Below are 12,692 nucleotides of genomic sequence, written 5' to 3' on the forward strand. Positions count from 1 at the left end.
GAATTGTGAGAGAGCAAGAGAGCGAGAAGCCGAGAGAGCATTCTACATGCCTGAAGATTTTGTTTTAGTAATTTCATCCAATTTGACGTCAAGAAATGATCATTTGGCATTTTTTTTGAAAATTCAGGTTATTTAACATTTTGGGTCCAATTTTTGGGTCATCCGTACAAATTTTTCTATATACATACCGTGTATTTTCCTCAACAAGCTTAATCTATCTAATCAAACAAATAACTTTTTTATGGTTGAAGATTCAATTACAATTAACTGTAATGTAGTAATCTCGAAAGAAGCGCCCAAACTTATTGGCAACTTAGAACATTACTCCAATCATTTTTAAGGTCTCGTTTGATCGGTATTAGGCTTGTTTGATAACAATTTTAGCATCATTTAATAATAAGTTTTTTTTTTTTTGAAAAATGTAATTTATAAATACTACTTATATTTATGAATTTCTTTTTCACCTCATCTACTTTTTGTAAATGTTTTAAAAAACTAAATTAAATTTTGAACCTAAAAAATTTGTTTATGGGATGTGACTAAAAAACTAAACTAAGTCTTACAACTTATTTAAGAAGGATGAGAATTAAAACAAAGCACAAATTTCAAAAATCTGGCGGTGTGTTTGGAATATATTTTGAAATGTTTAATTTAAAAATTAAGTCATTCTAAAAGAAATTAAAGTATTTGGTAACCATTCAAAATAGTTTTTCAAGTGCGTTTTAATCAATTTTTATCAAAAGTGTTTAAATAATTTTTTCTCAAGTCAATCCAAACAGACTCTAAGAATAAAAACAAAATCATTATGATGGGTTTTTTATTTGCTTTCGAAATCTATATTATTTTCCTCTCAAAATTTTCAATATTGGTTTTCACCCTAAAAAAACTTTACAGAAAATACTTGAATTCTTATTCAAATTTTAAATATGAAGACAAGTTTTTGAAAACAATTTTTTTTTTTTCAAAGCTTGGCTCTAGTTATCTATGTACTTTCAAAATGATATTCTTGGTCTATGTATTTAGAGGTTCATTTTTGTTTAGATAGTAACAACATGTTCATTTGTTTTTATTAAAAGTTAAATGAAAATGAAAAAGAAGAGATCAAAATGGTCTCTTTTTTTTTCTTTTTTTTTAATATGTGAGATGAGAGAATCAAATCCTGGATTCGAGATTGAAAATACTATATCAACTTAAGTATATTTATTTTGGCTCAAAATAATCATTCTCGAAAGTAAACGAAATAAGATGTTAAATTTTATTATTATTTTTTTTAATATTTACTTTTGTTGAAGAAAAAATAAACAAAACAAAATAACATGTGTAGAGAAAAAGGAGTATTTTAAACCAAAAAAAAACATTTGTAAATCTCCTTATTACCTACCACCATGTGATGACTTTTCTTGTACACAAACGATACCAACCAACAAAAGAATATCCAAAACTCCAAAGGATAAAATAGTAATAATGACATAATAAATTCAAAGAGAGAGAGTATAGAAATTTTGAATATTACAATTTTATAAAATCTCTGTTTTTGGTGATCCAAAAAATAAGAAAACAAATCAACGGTGGATAATTAAACAATGACAAAAAAGGAAAAAAAAAATTCTAATCCTCACGAGAAGGACTCCATGGGGTCATATCCATGGGATAACTACCCAACACCCTAAGGAAAGAAGTGAATTCCTGAACCTCCGCCAGTGCGTTCTGAGCCCTAGGCTCCGCCATGGAAGCTTCAAAATCCACATAAAACAGATACTCAAAATGCTTCGCCGTTCCGGCATCGGCGCCGTCCACCACCCTAATCGGGTGGCTCCGGTGCGGCCGCGATTCGATCTTCGTCAAGCTGATATTCCTGAAAGCGAAAGCCGACAGCACCTTGAACAGAACCGACGTCCCCTTCTCATGAGCGAACACGATACTTGTCTTGAACGGCCGATCGGTTCGAGGAATGATCGGTTCCCTCGCTAACATCACAAATCTCGTCACATTACCGGAATCATCCTGGATTCCATTAGCCAAGATATCGAGACCGTAGAGCTCCGCCGCTCTGGCGCTAGCGATTGCCGCCGTATCGCGGAGGTTATTAATCGCAACGAACTCCGCAGCGCCGGCAGTATCATCGACGGCCTCGCGTGTGACGTTAAGGCCGAGTTTGGTGAGAGTGTGTTCGCATTGAGCTAGGGCTTGAGGATGAGAAATGACGCGAGTTAGATACTCTTTTCGGACTCCAGGTAGAGCAAGAAGACAGTGATGAACAGGTAATTGAACTTCTCCAACGATGTGAAGCTTATGACGGAGGAGGAGATCGTAGTTTCTATGAATGGAACCGCCAAGGGAATTCTCAACAGGGAGAACAGCGCGATCGGCGATCCAGAGCTCAACAGATTGGAAGGCGACTTCGAATTGGTCGCAAGGGATGGCGTCGCAGTTAGGGTAAGCTTTACCAGCAGCGGCTTCGGAGTAGGCGCCAGGGACGCCTTGGTAAGCGACGCGGAGGTTGGAGCCGTGCATGGGGGCGGGAGCGAGGTCGGTGATGGTGAGGGGTTTGGGTTGGGGTTTGAGAGCGGTGGAGTCAGAGAGGTTAGTGATGGGGACAAGGTTGAGATTCTCAATGGTGGAGTTGTGGCCATTGACAGAGGAGACTAAGTGATCAGAAGCAGGGGAAGATGGGTCGTCTTGGGAGAGGAGTTGGGATTGGCTGGAGAGGATGGCGCAGGAGCTTTGCCAGTCGGCGCGGGAGGGGCCAACGGCGTTGGGGTAGGTGATGGGGTCGTAGCGGTAGGCGCATTGGATGCGGAAGGAGCGGGAGGTGGGGGTGGGGAAGTGGGAAATGGGTTTGATGAAGTAATAATGGGAAGAGGAAGGGGTGAGGGATTGCAAATGCATGATGGGGATTTGGGGATTTGGGGATTTGGGTTTGTTTGAGAAATGGATGATATGGGTTTGAAGAGAAGCTGTGCTTCTGCTTCTGCTTCTGCTTCTGCTTCTGCTTCTGCTTCTGCTTTAGGTTCCTCTGTGGTGTGCTGGAAATGGAAGAGGGGGGAGCTCTGCCTGATTTGGGAATGGAAGGGGGTTGGTTGGGTTTTTATATATTGTGAAGACTGAAGAGGAAGAAAGTGGATGAAGAGGAAAGAGGAGGGGTAAGTGTTAGGAAGTTTCAGAAAATGGGATTGGAGGATGATGGGTGGGCTTGTGGATGGCTGGCTGGCTTCTTCTTACTCTCTCCTTATGTGGTAGTTTGGTCAAATCTCACACCTACCCCCTTTCTTTCTCTATTTCCTATTCTCTTGCTCTCTATTTTTCCATCTCTTTACCCAATTTCTTCTTCTTCTTACTCTTTTTTTTTACACCCAATTTACCTTTAAAATGCTAATGTGGACGGAAATGCTCAGATTTTTATTTTAGGATTAGTAAGTCTATGTTGATGTCAAATTCATGTACATTTTCAAAAATATAGACAGATTCATAGAGACCTAGACAGTGTTTGAGGCCTAAAATTGAGTTATTAAATTTGAAGTTAATATGTTGGAGTTAGAAAGTACTAATAAAATTTAAAAGGTTTAAATCTTATTTTAGTATTTGAACTCTGAGTTTGATTCTATTTTGGTTCCTAATCTTTCAAAATTGTCTTTTTTAGTCTGTGAACTTTTAAAAGGTATTTATTTTGATCCCTATTATTAAGATTTAACTATTTAAAGATGAATTCTGAAGTAAAATATCGACCACCAATGTGCCAAAATAGTGAATGGTCAAAATTCTGGATACAAAATGACTTTTGTGATCTCCAGTAAAAAATCACTTTATTATCACCTAATTCAAAATTGAAACTCTAGATTTCTTAGCATGGCTAATTTATTTGGTATCCTAATCATGCAAAAATACAAGTTATTTCATCATTATGTTTAAGAGTTAGTGGAATCTTAATAGTAGAGACCAAATTAAGTATTTTTTAAAAGTATAGGTATTAGAATAGATGAGTTTGAAATTTAGGACCAAATAAAATAAGATTCAAATTCAGGACAAAAGTATGATGGAAACCAATATAAAAAAAATGAGAAGATGGAGTTTTTTTTTTTTTTTTTTTTTAATAAATATGCACATTTCAATATTATTTATTATTGAATTGGATGGTTTAATACCAACTTACAAAGTTGGTGGGCCAAATGCCCCTGAATACTCTAATTAATTATTTTCATTTGATAATATGCCATTTAAACTTGTTTCATTTTGTAATTATTTGAAACTTGTTTAATTTTTTTTTTTTTTATTATTGAAAAGTAAGTTTATAAACACAACTATCATACTAACTATAAGTAACAAGTATACATTTTAGAAATTAAAAAGGTTATATTCTAAATTTAGTTCTAAAATTTTAAGTTTGTGTTTTTTTTTTTAATCCCTAAATCTTAAGAAAAATATCTAATAGATTCTAGAAGTTTCAATTTTGAGTCTGATGAGCCTCTAAATTTTAAATATTATAGATAATAAGTTTTTAAAAATATTTAATTTTATATTTAATAGATATGGGATATATTTGAAATTTTATATAATTAAAATAATTAATTGATATATTGATTTAGTAAATATAAAAGTACGTGAATTAGAAGTTTGAAAATTTAAAGAATTTATTTGTAAAACTCAAGTTCAAAGGGTATATTAATAAAGTAATATCATAGATAAATGAAGGCATCCGAAAGATATGAAATTACGGTTAAGAAACGCTTAACAGAATTGAAAACTATTACCTATTTCGATAGGATGTACCTTTCTACCTCAATCATTGAAGATAAAATTGTTAGAAATAATACTCAAAGTTTCTACCATTTAAAATAGCATCTATTTTGGCTAATTGTTTTAATGACTCATCTCGATATTATCGCAGTCGGGATCGATACCGAGGCCAAAATAAAAATTTTAAAGTGGTCCATTTGAACCATCAATTTTTTGTTTGATGAAAATCTCGACCGACACGGAACTAAGATGAGGAATGAGATGGTCTATGGAATAGAAGTTTTAGATAGTTTCTAGGTAAGATTGGGAATTTCTTTTTGGATATTTAGGAGTTTTTATATTTTTTTGAGCCAAAAGGTAGGTGTGTGATTTTTTTTTTCAAACTAAGGAAAAGGAAATTTTTACGGATAGAAAAAATGTCAAATTATTCACAGAAATAGCAAAAAAAATATTAATAGACACTGATAAGCTTCTATCAACGTCTATTTCTATCACTGATAGACACTGATGACCTCTATAAACCTCTATGAAAGAAGATTAAAATTTTACTATCTTGTGTAATTAGTTTCTTTCATTTTTCTATTTTTGAAAATCCTTCGTAAGAAAACCTATTGTGATCTACTAGAAAACATTTTTTTAGGACAAATGACTATGGTGCTAATATTCGGTACCATACCCTCCTACGATCATGATCTAGTTATATTAGATTCTCAATTGGCTCCCAATATATTCACAATATGAAAAAAGAGATTAGATAGTGAAGAGATGCATCTCCTTTTTCTTCTATCATATAGAAATGTAAGAATAACTAACAAAAAAAAACTTTACTTTTTTTTTTCTCTCAATTTTTGTTCAATTTCAGTTGTCATTCTGGTCGAAATTTCACTAAAAAAGCCAAAAAAGTTGGTGTCTCGAATGTGCTAAAAACTTAAATCTGAAAATTTGAAGTTGTTTGGGAGTCAGTAAAGTTAAACTAGGAAGTCAATTAGTTTTTATTTTGACGACATTAAAGCCCTAACATCTTCTAGTGGCTATTAAAATAAGTTAAAATTTTTGTTTTCATCTCGATATCAATCTTGGCTAAGATAGCACTGAGGTAAATTATTAAAGCAACCGACCAAAAAGGATACTGTATTCAAAAGGTGAAAAACTTTTTTTACTATTTTTTACAACTTCCCCGTAGTACTCCAAAGTTAATTGTGTTTGCTTCAACCCTGATGTGAATGAGGAACAAAACATACTGAAAAGACTCATATTGATTTGTGGAAATAATCTTTATTCTTAAAAATAATTCAAGACAAGTAAGAATAACGTATCATAAGGGATGAAAAAAAAAATATATTGGAGTGTCGCACTATTGGACATAAAGTCAGAAGTTTAAGAATTTGTTAGACAGTTCAAAAACTTAATGAACATAAAATTGAAAGTAAAATTCTATTAGGTACTTTTTAAATTTCATATCTATTTGACTCAAACTTAAAGGTTCAGGACTAAAATTATAATTTAATAAAAAAAAAAAAAAAAAAGCTAAAAACAAACTCATTTAGGTTTAAATGGAGCTTAAATTTCAAAATTTTGAATATTATCTTTTTCTTCATCAATGTCAACTAACCAAGGTTTTGTTCTAAAATATAAATTAAATTATATATATAAAAAAAACATATTCTTCAACTTTGTCCTGTAATTAAAAATATATTATTTGTTTCAAAGTTTCTATATCATCTTTAATCTTTCGTATTTATTTTGAAATTATCCTTAATTACGAAAATATTAGACGAAAAATGAGATTGGAATGGTATAATAGTGCACTAGGACGATATGACGATTTACAATTTTATTTTAGATCACTGTCATTTAGTCTAAAGTTTCAACTCTACTCGACATTCTAAACAATTTTACTCCAATAATAATTTGAAATGTTTATAAATAGAGTTAAAGAGTACTATAACAACTACCAAAAGAATACAAGTACTCTTACTTTTTTTATATATATAAAATTTAGGATAATTGTTTTAAATGAAAAAATTACTAGAAATATTTATAAATATAGTAAAATATCACAGTTTATCGTTGATAGATAGTAATATTTTACTATATTTATAAATAAATTTACTTATTTTTAGATAGTAATATTTTACTATATTTATAAATAAATTTACTTATTTTCTTATATTTAAAAGAATAATATTAAATTTAGGTAGTTGAAAGGTGAGTTTTAATTTGAAAAGTAAAATAAAAAGATAAATTAGGTTAGTGTGAAATCACCGTGAAGCGTTGCAGATTGAATTGAACTTCAACAAAACACAAATGGTTTTTCATTTTTAAAATTTAATTATTATTATTATTTTGAAGTAAAAAAAAAAAAAAAGTTAGGTTGGTTGCTTCTAAATCATAGCTATTTAAGTACAACTTACATTATAAAATAGCTTTTTTTCATTTAATTTTGAATTAATTTTCCAATTAAATCTTTCTGTTAAAATAATAGCACCAATCTTTTAAACTTTTATATCATATTAATAAATATAAATATGTGATTACAAAAATGGAAGTTGAATTGGAGTGCTGCTTTTGATTTCAAAAGGGTTTGTGTATGTTGACTGACTCACTCAATAAAGGTGTTCTATTTTAATATATAAACCTAAACTCCAAGTTGGTTGAAAAATAGAGTTATTTATCAAATATTTTAGGGTTAAGTGGGAGCTAGTTTATTTTATTATTTTATATGACATTTTCCCTTTACTCCAAAGTTTGTGTTATTTTTCTTTTAAACCCTTTCAGGGTATGTGTACATATATATGCTTTATTTTACACCAAAGTAATCAATTGAAAGAGAGTTAAACACAGATTATTTTGATGAGAAATATCATATATGTACACATACCCTGAAATTATACCTAAAATTTAGGTTTTTAAAAACTCTTATCCTCTGCCTTGTAAAGCATCCATGGCTTCACTCCAGCCAACCCCTGTGCCACATATCCAAACGTCGACCAATCGCTAGTCACTAACACGTCGCTCAAGCTCAAAAGGTACATCTCCGCTAGTGCCTTCCGGTTGTGCATCCTATTGTCGGAGCTCTGAAACCCCTCGTGGCTTGGTTGATACACCGCCACCACCTCGCTGTCCACGGTCGGATGCTCCAAATACATCTCCTTTAGGGTTTCCGAGTATTGAGAGCTAAGAGACGTCACCAACACAACTTTCACCTTCTGAGAAGTGGTGAAGTTTGTCTTCTCTAGCGACGATAGCTCGACCTCCGGTAGTAATTTCTTCTTCTGTGTGCAAGCTAGAAGCTGATTCATTTGGTCCTGGATTGACCCAGATTCTGATCCAAAAATTCGGATTTGAATCCCGATCATTTCATCTGCTCTAGCGACATATGGCTTGTAAGACCTCAAAATCAACCCCCACACGTCGTTTGTTGGGTGGAAGAGGTACCGTCCGAGATGGTGGAACACAGTGTCCTTTGATGGAAAGAGTTTGTTAAGCTCTTCTCTGAAAGAGGAAACCAAAAAAATTCCTGGAACCAGGTAGTTATTTGTCTCCATAATAAGCCAGGGGACTTTCTTGAGAAGATTTTGTTGTCGGTCACAGTAAAAGAGCTTATCGTAATCACCAGCATCATGAGAGAGATGGAGATATAAATAAGGCGGAGGTGAATCTTCAATTGTTTTTTTCAACATCCCATTCCTCAAAACATTGCCAAAAGAGCCTGGAAAGGACTGATGGAATGACCCAAATTTGCTGCGGAGAGAAAAATCCAAGGGAAGAAGCCACGAGGATTCGAGAAAGGGCTCACATAAGAGATCATCGAGAGTGTTTCCTCGATCGATTAGAATGACACGATTTGTGATAAGGGCGTAAAAGAAGGCAGAGAGAATGGCAAGGATCCGGTTGCCGAGGCCGTCGCGGGTTAAAATGACGATGTATTTGCAGTCATCTGGCGAGGATGTGGAGTTTGTGGGTGAGGTGAGACTAAGGAGGGATCGACGGAAGGATGGGGAAGTGGGTCCACAGCGGCGATGGAGAGCTTCGTAGTGGCGAAGCTTTGAGAGGAGAGGCAAAGAGGGTTTGTGGGGAGATGGTTTTCTGTAGAGGTTTAGTTGGTATCGACTTAAGCAGGATTTTTGGTCCAAGCCTGGAGGAAGAAGGCCATCGATGAATTTGTCATTGTTTCTTGGATAATTGTTCGTGGAGCCTGTAATAATTATGCAAGTAAATGAGATTATTAAGCCTAGAGCGGACAAAAATTACTTAATCAAATTGCCACGATACCATAGTCTGTATCTTCAACTAATTACTGATACAAAATTTAAAGCATTCATTCCTACAAAACTTAGGATGTATTTGGTTTAATTTTTCAGATGTTTAATTTTGAATATAAGTCATTTAAAAAAATTTGTGGTATTTAGTAGCTACTCAAAATAGTTTTTGAAAATTTTTCAAATTTTGTTTTAAATGTTTTAATCAAAAGACTTTAAATAAAAATGATTTTTCTAATTTTTTTTTTCTCTAGTCAATCTAAAAATATATTTAGGAAATTCACAAAATATTTTTTCTTCTAAAATTGAAAATTTATTTTTACCTCTTTCTCTAATATTTCTCAAAAAAATTATTCTAAAGGTCAATCTAAAAATGTCTTTAATTCATTAAAAATCCTTTTTTATTAAAAAAAAAAAAAGCAAGTATAGAACCAAACATTAAAAATTTAAAATAATGATATGAAAACTACTTTTAAAAAATCATTAGTTAATAAATCAATTTTTATTAAAATCCCTCTTTCTGAATCAACCATGTCCTGAATAATTTTTCAAAATTAAGTTGTCGCACTAGTGTTGGGTAATTTGGGACCAAGAATTATAAGCCCAAGTCCATCTTTATCCAAATTCGTAATGGGTAAGGTAACAGGCCCAAATGGAATGCAGATGGAGAATAGGAGAGACAATTGGGCCTTCCAGCCCAAATGGCTCACAGGCCGAGCCTGAGCCCAACAACTGAAAAAAATCAAGGGACCACTGGATAAATGATCAAAATAAAATATGAAGTTTTTCTTAGTAAAAATGACCAAACGACTAATTCTAATGCTATTTAAAATTTAATAATGAACAAAAATATCTCTACTACCAAATTCCTAGAATTATGGTGTATTTCAAAGAAAAATCTAACAACCTAAAACAAGAATCTAATGAACTCAACCACCCAAAATCTCATCAATTTAAAATCTACAAAAATCTGAAAAAACATAATTAAAAATTAATGGTTGAAAACTAGAAAAGTTATGGTTGGTGCTTTTCATCAATAAATTAGTTAATCAACAAAAATTATAATTAAAAACTAAAAAATTAGACATGAAATAAACAAATACATAGTAACTATCAAATGAAGTATGATGAGCCGCACAAATATCTTCTACTCATAAAGAGTTACAATTTTGTAGCAATTGAAATCTTGGTTGGTATGTAACATGCAAATATCTCTTAATATTTTTCATATTTTGTCACACCCTTTAAATTAAAAATAACTTAAGACTCCACAAATATACCTTGTAAAGCCTAAATTATTCATCTCACATACCTTGTAATAGCTAAATCATATACCTTGTAATGGTTAAATTATTCAAATCATGCAAAAAGCAAATATTATGTAAAAAAAAAAAACATCAATTGAACCTCACAAATACTCTACCGTAAAAACCTAAAGTCTAGACCAAATTTTAAAGAACTTATTCTCAACTTCCTATGGCGCTGCCATGCACACTAGATTTACTATCACTAAAACAACTCTTTCTCCTTCACAACCTCTCATGTTGTCTACCCTACTACAACTCTTATATAGAAATACCAATTCTTTTCAAAACTTCAATTCATTTTTCATTCCAATCATCGTTGATTTAAAAATCTCTCAAATTAGTATGCAAAAACATGTCAAACCAATTTGTAAATCCTAATAAAAAAATACAATATATACTTTAAGTTTAAATATATATTGGGAATGTCAATCCAATGACTAAATGGTCAAGTAATATCACTCCCATAAAAGATTGTAGAACAAATCTTGAAATGTTAAAGATATGGAGATAAAAAGATACTTTTTGATATGTATATATATAATTTATCATGAACAATGACAAAATCGACCCGTAGAAGATTTTTTTTTAAAAAAAAAAAACAAAAAAAATATTTGGGTTTAAACCACCCCTAGTATTTGAAAACAAAAAATAAGAATCAAATCCCTACAAATCTACTTTAAAAAACCTAAATTTGTGGGGAGATTATTCACTCTCCTTAGGATTGATGAGTAACAAAAGGAAAATAAGTATAAGGATGGCCCAATTGGTCATTTATTCATATGGAATTCTTCCCTCGGCCATTTTATACAATCTCTTAAAAATGAAGAATTAAATTTTCGTTAACATATCGATATTTCTACGTTTTTCTAGGTTTGAATACTAATATTATATCGTAGAAAAGTCCACGAAACATAAAAATAAGTAACAAAATGTCATTAATATAAATATAATATAAATAATAGACATGTTAACCTATTTAAAAATCATACCAAAACGAGCATAGCTCAGGCATCCCAGCGTGACGTCTTGATTCAAATTCCTCTATTCAAAATTGTTTAAAAATCATAAAATGTTTATTTTATTGATGTCTCTGACTCAAATTCCTCTATCCTCCATTGTTGTACTAAAAAAAATGTTTAAAAATCATAAAATGTTTATTGACTAATTTGAATTTATTTTTTGAATTTTATGTTTTCACAAATTTTCCTAAATATCCATCAACATCAATATAAATCGATATTTCAATCTACATTTTCGTAAAATTATGTCCTCAATATTTTTTTCATGGACCTCCTTTACAACATTTATACAACATGATAATTTTACAAAACTACGTTTTTGAGAGATGACAAAAGTGATTTTTGCAAAAGGAGGGAAAACTAGAGTAGCAATATCAATTTTAGAGGATGAAAAAGAAAAAAAAAAAAAAAAAAAAGAAAGTAAATCAGGCTGTTAGGCTAATACTTTGCAACATTTATAGAAAAAGAAAGGGAAAGTATGATATACCTTGGAAAGAAACAGATCTCCAAAGATGATTAAAGTCCAAAAATGGCATCCAAAATTGCTGTGATAACACAATCACCATAACTGAAACTGCAATCAACAAAACCAACTTCATCGTCTTCGTCGCCATCTTCAAGTCTCTTCAAAATCCCTAAACCAGAAACCAACTCAAACTTGATCCCCTTGAACCTACAAACTCAGTCAAATAATAATAAATTTTTTTAAAAAACCAAAAAAAAAAAAAAAAAAATGCATGTGAAGAATGCCAGTGGTTGCGTGTTTTAGCCTTCGTCATTTCCATAAAGTTTTGTAGTTTTAGACTTTTAGTCGTCGTCTTCTTCTCCATCAATGGCGAATACTGTATTTTGAAGCAACATTATTTATGGTTTGTTATTATTATTATTATTTTTAATTCCTTGAGATTATACATAGGAATAGGTCATGACTCTGATTAGGTTGCAATCAATTGTTTGTATTTTCTCTGGTTTGACCCGTTTTGGGATTGATTATTAAGATTAAAATTTTTATACTATAAATCAAACAAAAGATGCATTTTAACAATTAATATATATATATATATATATATATATATATATATATATATATATATATATATATATATTTAGGTGTTATCCGTGCTTAGTTAGACAAGTAAAAGTTGTCATGTGTCAAGTATTTTTTTTTAATTTTTTTTTAAAATTCAATCTTTGTTTTTATTTTTTTTCTCTAGAAAACGAGATACATTAAGTGCAGACCTAATCATTATTCATAAAAAAGTACTTAAATATTAATAAATTAGCTCCATGCTTCGTACATTTAAGAATATCTATGGACTTAACATTATCGACAAAGGGACCCAAAACAAAATAGATAAAACTATTTTTTT

The 12,692-nt window shown here is 31.3% G+C and overlaps 1 protein-coding gene and 1 pseudogene across 2 annotated transcripts; both read right to left on the reverse strand.

Annotated features, from left to right (window-relative positions):
- Positions 1-1,492: 1,492 nt before the first annotated feature.
- LOC120083723 (arogenate dehydratase/prephenate dehydratase 6, chloroplastic-like) lies at positions 1,493-3,495 on the reverse strand. Its single transcript, XM_039039578.2, has one exon. The coding sequence runs from the start codon at positions 2,887-2,889 to the stop codon at positions 1,609-1,611; it is 1,281 nt and encodes a 426-aa protein (XP_038895506.1). The 5' UTR covers positions 2,890-3,495; the 3' UTR covers positions 1,493-1,608.
- A 4,148-nt stretch (positions 3,496-7,643) lies between these two features.
- LOC150029966 (galactoside 2-alpha-L-fucosyltransferase pseudogene) lies at positions 7,644-12,051 on the reverse strand (annotated as a pseudogene). The gene is made up of 2 exons (XR_016527233.1): positions 11,810-12,051; positions 7,644-8,932 (listed from the first exon to the last, which is right to left on the reverse strand). The product of XR_016527233.1 is annotated as a galactoside 2-alpha-L-fucosyltransferase pseudogene (transcript).
- Positions 12,052-12,692: the final 641 nt, after the last annotated feature.

This window comes from Benincasa hispida, unplaced genomic scaffold (genome assembly GCF_027475165.1).
Source record: "Benincasa hispida cultivar pf3 unplaced genomic scaffold, pf3_genome.v1.1 HicScf744, whole genome shotgun sequence".
Classification (NCBI taxonomy): domain Eukaryota; kingdom Viridiplantae; phylum Streptophyta; class Magnoliopsida; order Cucurbitales; family Cucurbitaceae; genus Benincasa; species Benincasa hispida.

What these genes read in the sequence shown, in the direction of transcription:
- LOC120083723 (XM_039039578.2), bottom strand. Translation starts at nt 2,889, where the DNA reads ATGCATTTGCAATCCCTCACCCCTTCCTCTTCCCATTATTACTTCATC.